At 39.4% G+C, this 19552-nt stretch overlaps 1 protein-coding gene across 5 annotated transcripts in view; it reads left to right on the top strand.

The window, feature by feature from the left end:
* sorcs2 (sortilin-related VPS10 domain containing receptor 2) overlaps positions 1-19552 on the top strand; it is a 309446-nt gene that overhangs the window by 57760 nt on the left and 232134 nt on the right. For all 5 annotated transcript variants that reach the window (XM_029454505.1, XM_029454504.1, XM_029454501.1 and 2 more), the window contains exon 2: positions 4241-4308. In XM_029454505.1, the coding sequence (XP_029310365.1) occupies positions 4241-4308 (68 nt within the window). The remainder of the gene's footprint in view (positions 1-4240; positions 4309-19552) is intronic.

Below are 19552 nucleotides of genomic sequence, written 5' to 3'. Positions count from 1 at the left end.
ATGCATTTATATACTATACATTGACAAGGGAAATTCATGCTTCAGCAATGCGAGCTGCTCCGGCAAAAAATATACTTGCATGTAAAGCAATAGAGAACGATGTGAGAGGTAAGCGAGATGTTCAGTCACACAAAGGGTGAACATTGACTATGATAGCAGCTGCATCAATGGGATATTAAGATGTATACCATATGTCTGCAACATCTCTGTTTTGAGATGTCAGGGCAGGGACATTTGCTACATGTCATATCCCTCTCTTTCTGATGTTGATTCTTCTGTACTTTTTTGGTAAAGAGTTTCAGATTACGCAACAAAGTAAAAAGGCTTGATGCACTGGAATGTAATCATGTCCATCATTATGGTGTTGCCGTTTTGATATAATTGTGTGTGTGTTAAGAGAGAGAGAGAGAGAGAGAGAGAGAGAGAGAGAGAGAGAGAGAGAGAGAGAGAGAGAGAGACACACACACACACACACACACACACACACACACACACACACACACACACACACACACACATACAGATGGTGTCAAAGTCTCATTCCGCAAATTAAATCAACGTCAAATTTACCTTTGTGCCCCAAGAATATAAATTGGGCTTCATCTTTTTTTGGGGGAAAATTGACAAAAATGAGTTCTTCCCTTTTATTACATACTGTGATGAATTGTTCATTTGTGCGGTCAGTTTCTGGAGAATGTAAAGGGCCCAAAGGGACGAAGAGGGGCCGTCACACTTCGATGGAGTACTTGTATTTCGCTTTAAAAATGAATGAGCGCATTCTTTCTCAAGAGCTGTCTGTCTGTCTTTATTTCCCATAGTCCCTTCTTTCTTTAACATTTTCTCACTCTGTGTCCTCAATAGCCGATTGACAGCACTCCATTGACACACAGTTGATGGAAATGTCTCAGGGACAAGGGTCAAGATGGAGTTCATGAGGAACTTGGCTATGAGCTTGACTCTCAATGGGGTCTCTTGTAGCTCTTGTAGCTCTTTTATGAAGTCATGGATCCTGACCACCCTGTTGACTTTTCCCCCAAAAAAGCCATTAGGCCCATTTTCCGCTAGCTAACAAACAAGATACCCACAGTGGCTGATTATGTGGTTGTGGTATTATAAGGTGGCTACAATAAAGCAATTCTTGCTCTATAACAATAGGTCTATAGGTCAGCAAGTTCATCACAAACTTCCTTACAATTTGCTATCTATATCAACAGAGGACAGAGAGACTGTTTTCTGTCATTGCTCATGAAAAGAATGAGCTCTCAGACATTGTTCACTTTAGCTTGATTGTTGACTCTGAGTATGGTTCTAAGATTTATTTGTATAGAATTACAACTGACTGGCATTGTATTTTTGAAAAAGAGGGGATTTTTTCTTACTGTTCTGGTTGGATTCTCAGTCTGTGCCAATTTTGCCCTTTAGTCCAATGAGCTTTAGGTAAAAGCTGCCAAGTTGTAGTCTTAACACATTGTTCTGTACACTAGAGGCATTAAAGGAATCTGGCTTCTGTGCTGTTCAGTTTTATCTATGTGGGTAGTTTTGATGCTGCCAAATAAACACTCTCTCTGCCTCCTGCTACTAGTGATTTATGGCTGAATACATTCTTGCCCTGTCCACTTTATCCCAAAAGAAAAATAATTTGCCATCTGAGCAGAATTTAGGCCTTGAAGACAGATTCAACGTAGGGATGGAGAGGCAGAATATTTTATTGGTATCGGCATGTGGATGAATGATGCATAAGCCTAACGCGGTATCTCATTCGCAAATATAAAGATGTGAATACTGTCTAATTCCTCATCAGCAAAGACAGTTTTTATGTAATTTAGAGGCAAAGAAAAAGCAGGTTTAGGCTGTCACTCCATCTGTTAGAACTGTCACAGAGGTTGCTATCAGCCCTGGCAAGCAGGCTGCTGCTCAGTGCTGTCCTCTGTTCCGGTTTTCTGGACTCCACATCTTTGGAAGCCAACCTCCACCAGGCTTGGAACTCCCGAGTTTTGGTAGCTTTGAACCTAGTGCCTTGGGACCAGAGGTCTTGAGACTTCAATGAGTGGCTTTGATGGCAGACTGTCTTGTGGAAATTGGTCTAGAGCTCTCAAAGCTCATTCTGTATATACCCAGCTGTGGCGCTCCACTTTAAGTTTTGTGCAGAAAAAACTCTTTTAAAACCCAGCAAGCTCAGTGGAAGGTATAATAAAAATTGCTTTAGGTTTAATTTTGAATAGCTGGAGGCTTTAGTGGCCTCAAACCTGACACAAGAGGGTAATGTGAAAGCCTTGGGCACAACTTTATGCTAGATTTGGCTAACCGTTCTGACAAGATAAAAACATATTTCAGAATATATTTAGTCCTGCAGCCAGGTATCTTATTAAGTCAGCTGAGTAAGACAGCACAGCTTTCATCCTATCTGACAAAGAAATCAAGCAGATATTTACTTCCTGAACTTGTCAGCTGTCTTATATTTTCCCAGAGGCTACCCAGACTGTAACAATTTCTTGCAAACAAGAATTCAAGGAAACATACAACCAAAAAAGAGTCATAATCATGTACTATCGCCACAAAGAATATGGTGATACAGGCTGTGCTTGCTTTCCACATTAAGATGCATCAGGAATGCGCAGAGTTTGCATCTTGATTCTCTGGAAGCAGATACCTTCAACATGGCTGGCTTTTGGCAGGACCCCTCAGGCCAATCAATTCCCCTCTGCCTAAAGGCAGGACTTAGGCTTTTCTCTTGTTCCACTACCTACGACGTCAAGCCAGCCTGTCAATCACATCTCTAGGCCCCACTGTGCTGCCTGACCCACTGGCACTCTTGCCATGGCAACGCAAATCCCAGCAGACCTAGCTGTCAAGAACAAGAGCTCTCAGAAATATGAAAGACAAGAGTCTATGATCCAGTGTTGCCCTAGACCAAGATTTCTTGGTCACATGAATAATGCATGTCTACAATTTATTTATTTAATTTTATTGTGAAATATTGTAATGATATTGTCTGTCCTATAACCCAAAAACAAACTAATACTACAAAATAGAGATTTCTTAATCAAATTGCCCCAAGATAAATGAGTTTAGGCTAAATTCAAAATTTAGCTGGCACAAAGGAAGGTACGAGGAACAGTGGGGAAAGCACTATGCGAGCTCCCTCTAGACTCAAAGTGGCAAACAAGACAGTTATTTGTTCAGGCTAATAGTTTCTCCAAGCACCCTCAAACCCTCAAATACTCTGTCTTAAAGTGCAGATGGAGTTCCCTCACGGATGCCTTTGCTTGAAATATAAATGCAGAGGAGAGATTAGATTAACTCTTGGCCAAACAGTGGCCACATTTATGCAGGTCTATTGGCTGACCAATGGCTCTTATATATAATATATGTATTGATTAAAAACATTTCCTCAAGTGTTGGTGGCTTAAAGGAAAAATAAAGAAGAGAAATGTTATTGGATCTTAAGGGTCGAATTACATTTTTTAATTGTGACTCACTCTGTAATTTACCCAATGTGAATATGTTTAAAAATAGTTTTAACTAAGTCAGTTATATTACAAAATAGATTAGACTAGCTAATTTAACGGAATAGTGAATTAAAACTAGCTAAATGTTGTCTGTTAGGCATATGTGGCTATTGCTTAAAGCTAAATCAATTTATTAAGTGTTGGTCACATTGCTATGTAAAGTATACCGCTGCACAATATTTACCTACCATTAGCACTTGTAATAGCTGTTGGAAATTGCTATAATTGAACATACTGCAGAAGCATACAGGATCAATAGGAATTGTGATTTAAATCAATTTGAATTTGTTTAAATATATTTAAGTCAAACATATTATTTTACAAAATAAATAAACCTATGAAGAGTGACCTAGAACTGAAACTAGCTTGCAGTTGAATTAAAACTCATGTTTTTTTTTATTTTGGGCTAGTGTTCATTCATTATTAATTGTTGGTGAACAGAACAAGCTGTAAACACAACATCAACCAAATTATTACTGTTTACATTTGATACATATTAAATAATGTATAGGCTATTTTAAAAACAAAAAAGAAATCAAGGCCCCCCCTTAGACTGATTTAATGTTCATCCATCTTCAACTGCGTTGGGGTAGCATCAAGACTTTTGTTTGTCAACGTTGCATTGGCTCTACGTCCGCCTTGGTGGACCTGCCTCCCAGTTTAAGCATCACTGCACTAACCAGTCTTTTTCTTCTGTAGTAGGTTAATTGTTTCTCCACCTTGTCTCACAGGTCATCCTGATCCTGACCAAGTACTACCATGCTGACTCCACCAAGGTGCTGGAGAGCTCACTGTGGAGGTAGGCCAAACGTTTACATCATGTTTACTGTTGCTGGATGTCTTTACGTCATGTCTGTCCTCAGAATCATGCAAGACCTTTTATCAGCAAGCAGCTTCCCTTTAACAGCAAGGTCAGTGTAGGTTCTGGTTATCTCTGTTGTGCTTCCTCAAGGAGACAAGAGTGATACAGAGCGCTAGGGCGGACAAAACATCAGCAGGCAGCTACGAACTAAACGAGGGACCGGAGAGGGGCGCTGCGAGGCCTGAGCAGGCATCTGTTTGGGCAGATAGCATATCAGCATGGAATAGGGCAGGATGGCGGGGAATGGCAGTGCCAGGAAAAGGGTTCAAGTCTGGCTGGCAGAGCCTTCTCTATTTAGCAAAGCTGCCTTTCGCCAAAACACTTCACACTTCCCACTGCTTTGAGCTGCGGAAAAAGCAATGCATTCATTCCACTCCACTTCACAACAAGTGTATCTTGCGCTCATATTCTCATAGAATATTAATTTCCTCTTTATTCTAGATCCACTCCCTATCAGCTCCTGAGATACTGTTATATAACTGAGCCTGACCTTCCCCTAAACAAGGGTGTGGATTAGACTTATTTATATTAAAATATCCTAATAAAAATGTGTCTGATGGTGGTACTTAATTCATGCCATTCACCTCACTCAGGGCTCCATAATTTCCAAGCTTTAGCCTCTCATTAGCTCTGACTCCCTGTCTCCCTGTAGGACAGATATGAATAATGTACATATTTTTCTCTTTCGCATGTTGATGTTTTAATTAATGCAGTGTATGAATAATGCTACAGATACACTGGACAGCCATCTTGTGAAAGAAAAACACAGCAAATGGTTAAATTAAATATGGATTGAACCTGAAATGGCAGAGACTGAAAAAGCTTTGCGGCTGCCTGCTGACATAATTGCCCAAAACAAATCGAAATTACCATGAAATTAGCATGTTTCAAAGAGGACCTCCGACCACGTCTTGGTAGGTATTATGTCCGGGGTGTACCTCAGTTCCTTGTAGCTGTCACCTTGGCGTGGTGTGTCGACAGCCATAATCAACTGGTCTATAGGCTTTGAAGTCTCAGGGCTGTAGGATCAAACAAGGAAGACGTGGGAAGATGAATAGGTTTACTGTCTTGCCCTGTCAGATGGTGTAGATCAACATGCCAGGTTTCACACAGGAGGAAACTTAACAGCACATAAAGGAGAAAAGTTTTTTAGGGCAGCTGAGTTAATGAACTGAGGCCCTTTTAGATCAGCTGGGGTCTATGGAGGCCTGTCTTGTGTCAATAAGCAAAGCACACAATCTGTGTCTTCACAGTTGAGAAACTATAATTGTTAGTGGCCTAGGTGTATTCAACCCAAACAACTGGGTATCAACGAGGGCCATTCTTGCTTCACTCTACTAAACAACCTTAAATAATTACTTTTGATGGAGTTTTAGTGTATGTCACCCACTATCCAATAAATACAAATGGATGGTATGTTGATAAGTTAGAGTTTCTGCATGTAGCACTTAGTCACAAATTATTATTTTTAAATGACTGAATGTTGTCCCTGTAAAACTGCCACTAGCATAGAATACTTGGAGACTTCACCAGACCATGACAGTATTGGCATTCACTAACAACCTACATTTAAGCATGAAAGTTCATCATTGTACTTGGGCACAGAAGTTTGACAAAATAACTTACTAACCACTTACTTACGAGTTTTAAACCACATCTTAGTGGAAAGCCAGAGACCACCTATATGTCGGTCACATGATGGCAACTGATTAAACTCTGTGAATGAAGGTCGTGAGATTGGTACGTGATGTTATGTCATGTGATACTTCACTGAGTCACATAATGTTACGTCCGAAGCTTTTTTAAGCTTAAATCATGATAATCTTTCTTAACATAACCAAGTAGTTTTGTTTCTTAAACCTAACTTCGCACTCTGCAGATTAAGTCTAAAATGTCATCTACTGTGGGCAGACGTGACTCATTGACTGCAGTTTACATTTGCTGCTGGACACTGGATAAATAACATTACATAGATGCTGGATATACTAACTTTACATGGATGCTGAATAACAAACATTACAACTGGACTCTTCTTCACTTCCCTCGAGCAGATAGCTTGCTATTAGTAAAATCAAACCAGAGTGTATTTCACCGTGTTCTGACAGTGAGCAAGTTAGCCGCGACAGGTGTGTTTTTCCCAAGTTGAGTAACATTGTATTTCCCAAGTGAATGTCTTGATACTAACCCATAACACTAATAACGTTACCAACCAAATACCTCTGGTAAATAAATCCATAACCGCAGTGGTTATGTCAAAGCAATCGACCGAGTAGGGTGTGTTTTTTCGGGGCTAATTTAGTCATTTGGAGGCCCTTTTCACCCTCTCTATAACTGGGACTGTTGATTTTGGCAGTGGTAGAATTATTCGAAACTCTTTTTTTCTGTTAACTATTAATACGTTACAGTAAAGCTTCCCGATGCTAGATCTGAAAACTCTTGGAGTTTCTGGCAATGGCAGATGGTGGAGAAGGTGGAGGGCTTAACATAAAACCCACAATAATTTCTGACTCTGAGTTTTGCTTGAGGACACCTCGGTATGCGTCTGATCTGATATTGTCTATTTGTCTCCTAGTCCCGATTAATGCAGTTCCCTTAAATACAGATCAAATGTGTATACAGCATCAACGTAAACAGAGGGAAAGGTGTTTGTAGATTTGCCACTGCATTACAAAACACTCTGGTGACTGCAGGCTGACAGAACTCTTCTTAAGACTCTGTTGCTCCAAGTAGACCCATGAAATACTCCGTAAACCTTTTTGATCCTCAAACTGAGAGGAGCAGATATGCACTTTTCTTTCCGGCTTTGAATCCTCAGTGCAAGTTTTCTTTTGAGACAATACATAGAGATTTTAGATCAGGGAGTCAGTGCTGTCCATTTTATTTGATGGATGGAATTGTTTTTAATTAGGGCTGTCAAATTAACGCGTTAATTTCGATTAATTAATCACAGAAAAAATAACGCAACAAAAATATTAACGCAGATTAATCGCACTCCTAGATGCCCCTGACTTTTGCTCCGACGGAGCATGGAGATTTTGTCTTTATGATTGTATACTTGTACAGTATACTGGTATGTATATTGTGTGTATTGTTATGTATATGAACGAGTGTGTATTTGTGTCTGAGTGTGTTGCTATACTTATGTGTATGTATGATTGTATATTTTTGTACTGTGTACTTTTTTTGTAATTTTTGTTTATGGGTAATTGGACAGGCAAGGAAAACGTGTCAAAAAAGCCTCCAGGGCATCTTTAAGCTGAACAGTAGGGGGCATCACAGTTCAGCATCAACAACATCCTCATCTCTCAATCTTGCTTTCATCATTTTTAATCCTCTCTGCACATGGGTTTGAAGACAGAATTTACATTTACTTTCTTTGTAACAAAGCCACTTTTCAAAAGTGTTCAAGTAGCAGAGCAGTCAGGGAGACAATAAGTAATGATACAGGAACTTGAGGCTTTCATGATTCCTGTAGGGACACTGGGTCATGATAGCTTCAAAACAGTAATGCGTTACAACAGAAGTTACAACCAAAATGTTAACACATTCATTTTTAGGCATTTGAATGAAAACTGTAAACTGCTGAGATGACTGACAGCCATGCACATCACCCTTGTTCTTGCAACACTCACATACTGCAAACTCCTGATAATGAAGACTATGAGATGCAGTTGAAAGCTCGTAAGTAAATATTTAGCTAACATTTTGTCAGTAACAATGTTACTAAATTATGCAATGCAAATACATTGAATGGCTAGTGCTGAAATAAATGCCAGCAATAAATATTGAGGTTTATGTGAGGAAAGTCTTTGGGATTTTTGCTTTAAATAAGAATGACGTAACATGGGGCACATTACGAGAATAATAACATTAAGATGCAATACAATTAATCACAACATGGTTGTAGAATTAACATCAGTACACTATACTGGGAAAAACAAGTGCAGAGTCCAGGTTAATACAATACGACTATAATCATTACATTTCACTTTTCTGATTAAATGTGATAAACAAATTAGATGTATTGATTGATCTTTGTTTCAGTTTGTTTCAATGTTTTGAAGCCGTTGCTTTAAAGTGTATTGGCTATAGGCTACACTCTACAGCTTACTTTCAACTGTGATGCCTCCTGAATCAGTTTGTTTCAGACGTGGGTGTGTACACGCCAAGCACGCAATTATTCCACCATTAAAAATGTGTTGATGATTAGCCCTCCTTTGGGTTTAGATCAAATTTTCAAAAACTAATCCATAGCCACAAAGTAGAAACATATACTTTAGGGCTTAATCAAGACAGCATGTTTCATTTTCCCCTCATCTTCTCCTAATTTCTCTCCCTCTCACATTGTTTCTGTCCTTCTGTGTCTCTATCTCCTGATTCTGAGTAATTGGTTCTCCCTTGGTCCAGATGGTCTGGGGTGCTGTAAACACTTAATCGAGCTGAGAGCATCCCTACACCCCCCACCTCCACCACCTCATTACTTCATATGCATTGCATATTTCACAGCTTGGAGAGAGAGAGAGAGAGAGAGAGAGAGAGAGAGACAGAGAGAGAGAGAGAGAGAGAGAGAGAGAGAGAGAGAGCGAGCTCAGCTTGCTTCCAAAGATGTCAAGCAAAGTGTCCACTCTCAAAACAGAAGTGGTTTGATCTATAACAGTTCTCCTCCATCATACATTACATAAAGGATGTTAAGGATCTGTGTAGAACTCTTAGAGGCATTACGGTTAAATATTGAAACTTCAAACCTAACTGAAGATAGCTTAAATAACTTTAAAAATCTGTTTTTTCAAAGTTTTAAGAACACAGATAGAATGAAGAAATGAATGAGCTGCTTCAGTGATGGATACTTTATATGTTTGGGTAGACCACAAGCCTGGTTATGTCTCTATGTTCCCCACAGTTTCCTCACTAATAATATGAACACGAGAAATAAGAAGCGATGCAGCCAGCTATCTATGTGTCAGCTTCTATATTAGGTAATTGTGAGCTTGTATCTCAAGCTCAGCATCAAAGAGATGCTAGCATTGATGACGCTTAGTCTTGTTATTGATTGAGTTCTCAAAAACACATATTTATTGAGCCCTGTGATTTCTTTAATTAAAGCAAGAAATTACTTCTGACATTTGATCGTATCAGTAGAGAGATGTCAGGAAATTAGTTGAGACATAGGGAACGACATGCAAAGTCTCCAGCTGGACATTGAGATACATAGTCAGCACTTTAACCCCTAGGCCATCAGTTCAGCTTGTCTGAATATATTCTAAACTCTCATGCCCACTGGATGCATCTCAGTCCAATGTCCAGTGGAAATGTCTCAGAAGCAGAGGGTCTTAAAATGTTCTTTTTTCAAAATGACACTTTTACAATAATCTTTAATAAAGGCAGTAATTTACTTATTTTAGTGTGTATGATGTAGGGCAGGGGTATTCAACTAAAATTCAAAGAGGTCCAGTTAGAGAAAATTTCCGCAAGCAAAGGTCCGGAGCATCATAATGTCTAACTTGCATTATGAATTAGTGTGATATATATTGAAGAAGCCTAGTAGCTGTATTATCGTCTGCACGTAATCAACAACTGACTGTCAAATCAAATAAAGAAAATACAATTCAAAAACATTTCAACAATATTTATTGTCACTTAACATTGAACTATACAGATATATATAATACTGTAGATATGTATAATGTTCTTCTCAGGCTGCATTTAAAAATAAAATGAATAAAATAGCTTTTGAAAAATTGTGCTTCTTAAAATAAAGTGCTTAATTTTTGTTTTCCCTCAAGTAAGGTTTCAGCTACTGCACTGCTTGACAGCCCCTGCATGAGGGAACATTCATGAGCAGGTTGTTGGGCAGTGAATGCATGGGTCAGGATCCTGCTGGATTGATCATATTGGGCTCTGAGACTTTGCGCTTTATCTCATAGTGGCGTTTCACATTGCCACTGTTTTCACTGTCCACTTTTCTCTTCTTAGAGAGCACCATGTGTAGTTATTTTCTCTCCCTGTCTGCAGCTCACTTGTCTCTCCGTCTGTGTTTCTCTTCCTGTCTGCCGCTCACTTGTCTCTCCGTCTGTGTTTCTCTCCCTGTCTGCAGCTCACTTGTCTCTCCGTCTGTGTTTCTCTTCCTGTCTGCCGCTCACTTGTCTCTCCGTCTGTGTTTCTCTCCCTGTCTGTCGCTCACTTGTCTCTCCGTCTGTGTTTCTCTCCCTGTCTGCTGCTCACTTGTCTCTCCGTCTGTGTTTCTCTCCCTGTCTGCTGCTCACTCGTCTCTCCGTCTTCTCTCCCTCTATCGCTAACTCGTCTAATATCTTTCCGTCTGTCACTCGCTCGCCTCTCACCTCATCTGTCTGTATTAAGAGCTGCAATGTTTGCCGCTTGGAATGCACAGATTTGATTGGCTGAGTAGCATCACGTGGGATGGCTTAACTCGCATGTAATTGATCTGTGAGTTTCCTGAACCGCTAAACCAGTGCCGTAAAACTGAGAAAAGCAAAAATTTGAAAATCTCTTAATAATTTCGTGATTATAGGTCCAGGTCCATATAGATCGGCGTCTGGGTCCGGATTCGGACCGCGGTCCGCCTGTTAATAACCTATGATGTAGGGGGATCTATTAGAAGAAATGGAATATAATATTCATAACTATGTTTTCATTATTGTAAAATCACCCAAAACTTTTATAAATCCACAGACATGTTTGTTATATGCATTGTCAAACAATACATTTGTCACTTTTAATCTATTAGGTGATGGAGGATGGAGAGGATCAGGAAAATCCACTTATTATCCGATTGGGTCTTAAATCAACTGGAAAATAAGAGCATTTGGCCATATATAGAAGATAATGCTATTCAGTGTGTGTCTGTGCAGCCTACAATGCACTGAATGCAGTATAGAAGTACTATATGTTGTGCACATGTTTAGCTGTGTTTTTAGCATATATCTGTGAACAAGAAATAGAGTCAGATCGTTTTCACACCACGTCTGAACATAACCATGTGCCTGGCCATCTGGAAGATGTTTCCAATTTCCTCCAACATTCTTATTGCAAAGAAGAACACAGGTCCACAATGGCACACAGCTGGAAGACAGAGTGAGAGTTCCTTTTTGATTTGCTTCTGACTAAACTGTGAAAATATACAGACAGGAAACAACAGTTGGCAGAGTTCTATCCACTATAGGCTGTCACACTATCTCCCACAGAAACACGCACACGCACACACACACACGCACACGCACACGCACGCGCCCGCGCCCGCGCATGCGCACACACACACATCACACACACACACACACACACACACACAAACACACACACACTCACACACACACATATGCTTCACTTCCCTCTTTTGAAACTTCTTTTCCAATTTCATGCATGGCCTTGCTAGAAACTACTTTCCAAAAGGACACTCTGACTTCTTGACCACACACTGCAGAGCAAGGCAAAACAATAGTGTGGTATTTGAGGATGAATCCTAATGAATTTAGTAATGTTAGCAAAGTAAAATAAAGGCAATGTAATTACATTTTTAACCAAGAACTACTAACACAGAACACATAAAATCACATGCTTAACATGCAAAAACATAACCAAAACTGTATACACAAGTAAAAAACGTTTTTAAAACGAGAAGAAATAAAAAATATATATAAAAAAGAAATGAAAATTGACAAAAATAAAAGTGACTTACAGTGTACTAACTACAGGGACAGTCTCCCTGAAGCAACTTGGGGTTAAGCTCAGGGGCAGACCCTGGTATTTATCCCACAACTACTAGACCACCACAAAAAGTAATAGTAAACATAAAAAAACTAAAGAAAATCTAAGGACAGACAGAGAGTAGATGGACAAAGCAGCCAAATAATTAAAAGAATGGAGTGAAATAAGAGAAAAGACTTAGACTGAGAAGAATAGTCTTTCATTTGTGAGAATTAATTGACGTTTTAATAATATTCTGTGGTACTGTGGAGATAGAGAGTAAAGAACAAGAGAATAGACAGGGGTAAAAGGAGAAAATTGGGGTTTGGACAAGCGTGTGAAATGTTAATTGCTCCTTAATATCACAGATAAGAGAGGGGAAAATGCCTCGTCAACATCACACAGTCATGACAAATTTCACAACAACAAGGTGATACAGGACGTTTCATTTCAAAATAAATCTTAATCTTAAAATTATACAAGCAAAAAATGTTTACCTCAAATAAATAGATAATCTTGGTATTCTGGTTTAAGAAAAGCACATGGCAGCATGTCATGGCAGCGTGTCAGAGTGAAGCCAAACTTTCCTGGCTTCCTTTTTGAAAAAGCCTGGTTTGCACAGTGAAGTTAGTAGGAAGTACACACAAGTTTAAACACGCACGCACACAAAACTGGAACTAAACTGGGTTCACTTGTTTCAGTGGAGAACACAGACACAAAGACATGCAAACACAGGGAACAGCTTGGGCCTTGTTTGTGTGTGTGTGCATGTTTAAACTTGTGTGTACTTCCAACTAACTTCTCCCCATGCAACAGTGCTAAACAGGCATTTTCACAGATGAAGCCAGGAAACATGTGTGTGTGTGTGTACCTGAGATAGTGGCTGGCTGTTTATTTTAGAATAAAAAGAGCAGTTGATGGCTTTGTAAAATAAATTAAAAATATTGCAAACGGTTTTACTCATGGAAAAGGTGTAATGGTTGGTGTGTGTATGTTCCTCACATTCATACATTAAACAAACCAAAATGCCATATTTCCATCATGTTTTCCACAGCTTTGGCTGCAGCTCTTTTGAACAAGAGTAGAAATATTAAAAGTGTTATAGATTGAACCATGTGTGTGCATAAATTATTGTATAGTTTTGTTTTATTTTTCAAAAGATCTGAGGTGTTCTGCTACTTGTGTGTGTGGTTGTGTGAATTGTGTGCACTGTTTTGACAAAATTAGCCCTGTTTTCAAAATTATGCTTAAGCAAGTATGAAAAAAAAATGGAATTGCAACTGACTTGAGAATTAACACCAAACAAAAGCACATCATAGCTTATCTTTATGACATATTAAAGGATAATTTCAGTTTATTACAACCTGTGTCTGATTTTCATAGTTTCGACCAACATTTCCAACAGCTATGATAATATTGTACTATTGTAAAAGTAATTGCAGAAATCTTAGGAAGAAGGTGACGTTGCCACAGTGAAGTCCAATGGGGCAATCAGATATTAAGAGAGATTGTACACAAACTAACAGATTATTTAAACCTCTTTATTTGAAGGTACATGTTGGTAATGATCCCTCATTGTTAGGGGTCTCACGGTACAAAAAAAGCCACAGTTTTGTACGTAACCAGATTCAGGAGTCACGATTCTTTGCATGTTGGGCACAGCGGAAAAAACTAACAAATTCGTATGGATACATTTCTTTACATTTCTTTTCAACAGACAGTGGTGCAAGCCTCAAAGATGGATAAAACCATGGCGATTATCAAAAGCAATAATGTGAAGTGCCACTATGAGACAAAACACAATTTGTCTTAGAGGCAGCAAGTAACCCTGTAAGCCTACATCTTGACCATTTCCGGGTCCACAAACAGCTGTGAGGCAGCTTTCTCCGCTATGTATTATCAAAAAACAAATATTGTTCCAGGCTCACCATTAGGCACCTCTACACATGTATGAGAATGTCACAAGTTCACTTCTCTTACTGAACAAGAGAAAGAGGGCGAGTGGGATATATAAGAGGGAAATAAAGAGAAAAGGAGGTGTTTAAATTCAGTTGTTAAGATTTGTTGAGCTATTTTTTTCTGACTGTGAAATTAAATGATCAAAATATTTATTTAAGGACTTTATTTTAAGATGCACAAAAGCACCCTGTTATGTATTCTATTTTTAAAAGCCCTTATTTTATCTTAAATGAGAAAATAGCATTTTTTTATTATTAGAGTAGGCTATCTATTATTTATGATCCCTCCAGTTCAATGTGAAAAATGGCAATAACTGAAATATTATTGAATTTAACTTTATTGATTTGGCAGTAAGTTGTTGACAACATTCAGATGTTGAAACTACTGGATAGTTCAATATATATGGCAATGAATCATAACGCACGTTACACATTATGATGTTCCGGACCTTTGCTTGAAGGAAATTTTCTCTTTGAATTTTAATTGAATATCCCTGATATATAGGATATTTTCAACTAATCTTGTAAAGATGTCAATGCTTTGCGCCAAAAATAATGTAGCCTTCAGCTTCTGCAAGGATTTCAGTTGCAGTGTAGCAGACTTGTTTCCCGACTCTGCCATCGCAAGGAAGTCCTCGTGGGGGAAACAAAAGACACACAACTCTTCAATCATCAAATAAATTGATGATATTAACTAATAAATAAAATACATAAATTGTATAAACATGTCTGTAGGCTACAAGTAATACATACTTTACATAAACATGTATTTCCTGAATGTATAGAGCCTACCCGTCCCTTACGTGTTTATATTTACATTATATGTGTGGGGGCTGGGGGGCTGAGAGCTGTTAAAATATGGGCGGAGTTCGCCAAAACATTTCCCTTTTTTTGAAATTCCAATGTTAACAGGTATGGCCGGCGCATACGAAAATTTGTCAGAGTCCAAATAAGTTCAACTTTTCATCGGATCGGATCAGAAAAGTGAACATATACAGATACGCATGTCTAAACTATTGATAGCGCATCACTTCCTAATACATAATGTATCAGACGAATACCCAACGAATGCATAAGATATAAAAAAATATGGCGTATTTGAACGCTGATGTTTTGAGCATGTTCAAAATTACCGGACATAACCGACGTGTGCTTCATAAGATATGCAGACGTTACGTGACGTTAGACATACGTGAATACGTAGTTTTACCTACGTGAATACTTATCTACGTAAATATAGTACGTAAATACCTACGTGAATACCTACGTGACTACGTCAGAGGTACGTTAGATATAGGCTACGTCGGCTGACGGTGAATCCTACAGCCAATTTATGTTAAGATTATGCCTGACGACGGAGTAACTTATTAAACATGTTTCTACAGTACAGCTAGCGTTCAGCATTTTAGCCATTCTCCAGCATCAGCATGACGTGAACCAAATGGCACTTTTCCAGCTCCGTTGGCCAGACGCTCTGATACGTTTTAAATAGGTAAGTGATAACCTATCAATGATTGACATACGTATAATAATTCGTTATGTATTCGTTATGTATACGTCAGCTACAACACCACTGTGGAAAAGTTGGACTGTATTTGGACTCTGACACATTTTTAGCTAATTTTCATATACGCCGGCATGTTTCTGCCATATGGAACTGTGTATGTCTGGCGTGTTCGGCGTAACGTCTGCGTCCTTACAACGATCACAACTTAGCCTAACTTTAGGCGACCTTGGGTGTCCTGAAAGGCGCCTCTAAATAAAATGTATTATTATTATTATTTAATTTATATCAACCTATTGCCGATATTTCGTATGCGCCGGCATATGTTTCTGTCATACGGATATGTGTGACAGGGCCTTGAGATACATTAAAGGGGTGAAATGAGGTGAATGGAGGTTGTAGTGAGAAAGGAAACGCAAAAATAGACTAATACAACTGTGATCCAACCCAACTACAGGAAGCTTTCAAGGTTACAAGAATACAGGGTTAATTTATTGTAAAAAGCCAGAGGAAAGAAGCTGATCTGTAGTCCGGTGGTACGGCAGCGGATACTCCTGTATCGCTTGCCAGACAGCAGCAGGGTGAACAGGCTGTTGCTGGGATGGGTATTGTCTTTTAATATCTTTTGGGCACTGTGAAGGCACAAGATGGATACCAATAATGTTCTGGACAGTTTTAGTTATATTATATTATATATTATATATTCATCTTCGGTGGTGATTATATATTTAAAGATTATTCTGATGTTGTGAGGTTTTGTTCATAGAAAAATAAAAGTAGAATAAATATTTAATAATAATAATACATTAGATTTGTATAGCACCTTTCTAGAAACTCAAAGACGATCATTCATCAGGTAACATTTGGCCAAAACATGACAAATGTTTTGGCCAAATGTTATCAAATAATTGTTGATCCATATTTGCTTGATTTCTAAATAAGCAACTGTTTGCTAACAAGTTCGCCATATCAACTTAAAAATGTATATGTCAATGTTCACATGTTGTTTCAAGAGCCACTGCATGGCCAAACTATCAGTTGTATCAGATGTGTTATGCTAGAGTTTGGAGGCTTCAGTGTTTTAGTAGAGGCCAGGTTAGGCCCACAGGACATTGATCCTGCTCTGAAGTCCGTATAGCAGCAAGTCTTTTCTGAATGCCAGCAGACAGTTAGCATGCTGGGCATCTCACCATGAAAGTGCTTCAGAGGGAGGATCATCATTACGTAACTCCAGCCAGCACTTTTCAGTGCCAGATACCATTGGTGAGACAGTGCAGCAGTAAAAAGAAAACCTGAAACTCTGTGGATGGTTCTGATCCAGAGAGCTTCAGCACATGAGAGAGGAGAGAGGAGAGGGGAGCATGTCCAAGGAAAGAGAGCTGATCAGCTAATTTGGCGAGGGGAAAACTGTGACATGTCCTATACAGGAGAAGGGCCAGCAGCCGGTTGAAGATGGGTCCAGGTCAGGGGTGGAGGATGGAGATGAGGCTTGGTGTTCTATACCCATGATCACTTGGAAATACCAGCCACTCTCAGCGTGAGCTCCCCAGCTGGCTGCAGCATTAGCTGATAGGAGGCCAATTTTACATTTGTTCAAGGAGGAAGTGAAAGAGAGCAATCAATGAAAGCAAATGTTGGGTGTTACTGTTGTTGTGGAGCTTTGTGTCAGAGTGCTGAAATGATCAGTAGGAAGCTTTCTGACATGCTTCATTAAAATCAGTGTTGTACTGAAATTTCTGAAAATGTTGATATGCTGTATATTATTAATAGGTTATATTGTACATTTAACACCACAAAAGGTCAACTTTTATTCAAGTTTAAATCAAAATCAAAATCAAAATGAAACATTGAATGAAAAAATCCTGTCAAAATCAAAATTGTAGACCAATGACGTGGTGAGATTCATGGCTGGGGAGGCACTGACTCTTTCAGAGTCAGATTTACAAATATATGAACCCAACAAGTAGCTTATTCACTATTTTCTTGGCAGCATGGACATTGACTACTGGTTATTTTTCATATCTCATAATCAGCATTCTTTATATATAACAGTAAGGTACATATTTGGCCAAAAAAGAACGTTACATTTATAGCGGCTCAGAGAGGTATTTGCTTTGCACCCTCCATAGCGTTTATAGTGTGATGCTTTGATACATTTTAATACAGACACTACAGACACTATTAACAAAATAATATTTTATTTAAGGTTAAAATTTAGTTTTTAATTTAAATATTGGATTGTTTTCTCTTAGTAAGATCCTATTTTCAATAAAATAGTGGTCTTACCTTTACTTGTAAAATGTTTGGCCGACAGTCAGAGAAACAAACTAAACTAAACCGCTAGTGCACCTGACTCTGATGTTAGCTAGCAGTAGCTTGTTGGTGCAACCATCTCTACATAGAAGAACAGCAGCAACACAAACTTGTGGGCTCACGTGCGTCTTCTTCAGTGCGGCAGAGTACTGTCTGACTCACCTGGTGTCTTCTCACTGTGGTCACTAAATATGTTACACACATACATTACATACATTAACTGGACTATGGAAAGTCAGGACGCATAATAAAAGTGTCTGTAAACATTATATTGGTGACATACAGAGAGATAGCAACAGGCACGTGCCAAATGCATGCGCTCAACCTAGTTTGCGAGAGATTGCGCAATCCGAGGTGAGGCGCAGCTCGTCGCTGCCGCAGCTCACATCTCTCCTGTATCTGAACAGAGGATACACAAATTCAGTGATTTTGACAATAAAAAGGATCAAAATTATTGGAATCATAAAGAAAATGCATTTATAGCACAGACCTGTTCACGAATATACATTTATATTGTAATATTATTTGTTTTTTACTTTTCATGATGATGGCTCTGCCTCCCCTGCCCCCCCTTGACCACACGTCCCTGTTGTGGACACACATCCATCTTAAACAAAATTGTAGCCCTGAATCATGTGTTACATTGTTATATTAAGCCAGGGGTCGGGAACCTATGGCTCTTTCGATGACGCGATATGGCTCGCAGACAATTTTGAGCTGACATTTTTTGTAAAACATTTAGCAGCGGATTTTGTTTTAGTGCTCCCCTCTCCTTCCCTCCACTCTGTCTCTGACTGTAACTGTGTGCGCACATGTGTGTGTGTGTGTGTGTGTAGGGGGCGGAGCCCTGCCCTTCGCGAAACAGCTGAGAACCTGCGCAAAGCAAGCAGTAGACCAGAAGTGTCAAACTCAATCACAGAGAGGGCCAAAATGAAGGCATCGTTTTGGGGGTGAAGCTTGGAAACTGCAGCGCCCACAGAGTCATACTTTGCCTTGAGTGAGTCATTACACTGGAGGTCAATCAGCTCCATTTGGATGTTCACATGTGCTGTTTCCACGTCAACTGCAAACGGATTGCTGAGCAGTTCATGCACAGTCGGGAACACAGAGGTAGAGATGGTTTGTCAGTGTTTGGAAACATGTAGTGACCAAAGTTTCCTTGCTGCATCTCCCACAGGCAGCTGGGCTTGGAACGCTCTCACTGCATCATACATGTCCGTGATCACACGGCCCTGAAGCTGGAGGTTTAACAGTGAGATGCTTCGTTATGTCGCCAGCTCAGTCCAGTCCAGCTCACATCGCCACTTTTCGTCCCAGAGATCTGTGGTGTGTTTCCCTTTGCTTCTAAAAACGGCCAGATTTCCTCACGCAATTCGAAAAATCTATTCAGCACTTTGCCTCGACTCAGCCATCGCACCGCCATGTTCAGAATGTATCTCCTCAGGAAAAGACTTAAATTGTCTCTTATAAAGTTTCCTGTCTATGTTACGGTGCTTATTACTTGTTCCTTCTCCAGTGCTTTACAACACAGCACTTCCTGGTGTGTGATGCGGTGATACACCGTCAGCTCACCTGCACAGTTCTCCCGCTGCATCTTCTCCCGCATCCTGCACTAATCCGCTCTTTTCATCACAATTGTGGCCTTGAGTTTGACACCCGTGCAGTAGACACAGAAACATGCACATAAATTAGATAAATAACATAA

Source organism: Cottoperca gobio, chromosome 18, assembly GCF_900634415.1.
Source record: "Cottoperca gobio chromosome 18, fCotGob3.1, whole genome shotgun sequence".
NCBI classification, from domain to species: Eukaryota; Metazoa; Chordata; class Actinopteri; order Perciformes; family Bovichtidae; genus Cottoperca; species Cottoperca gobio.
This window is presented reverse-complemented; position numbering and strand designations above follow the sequence as displayed.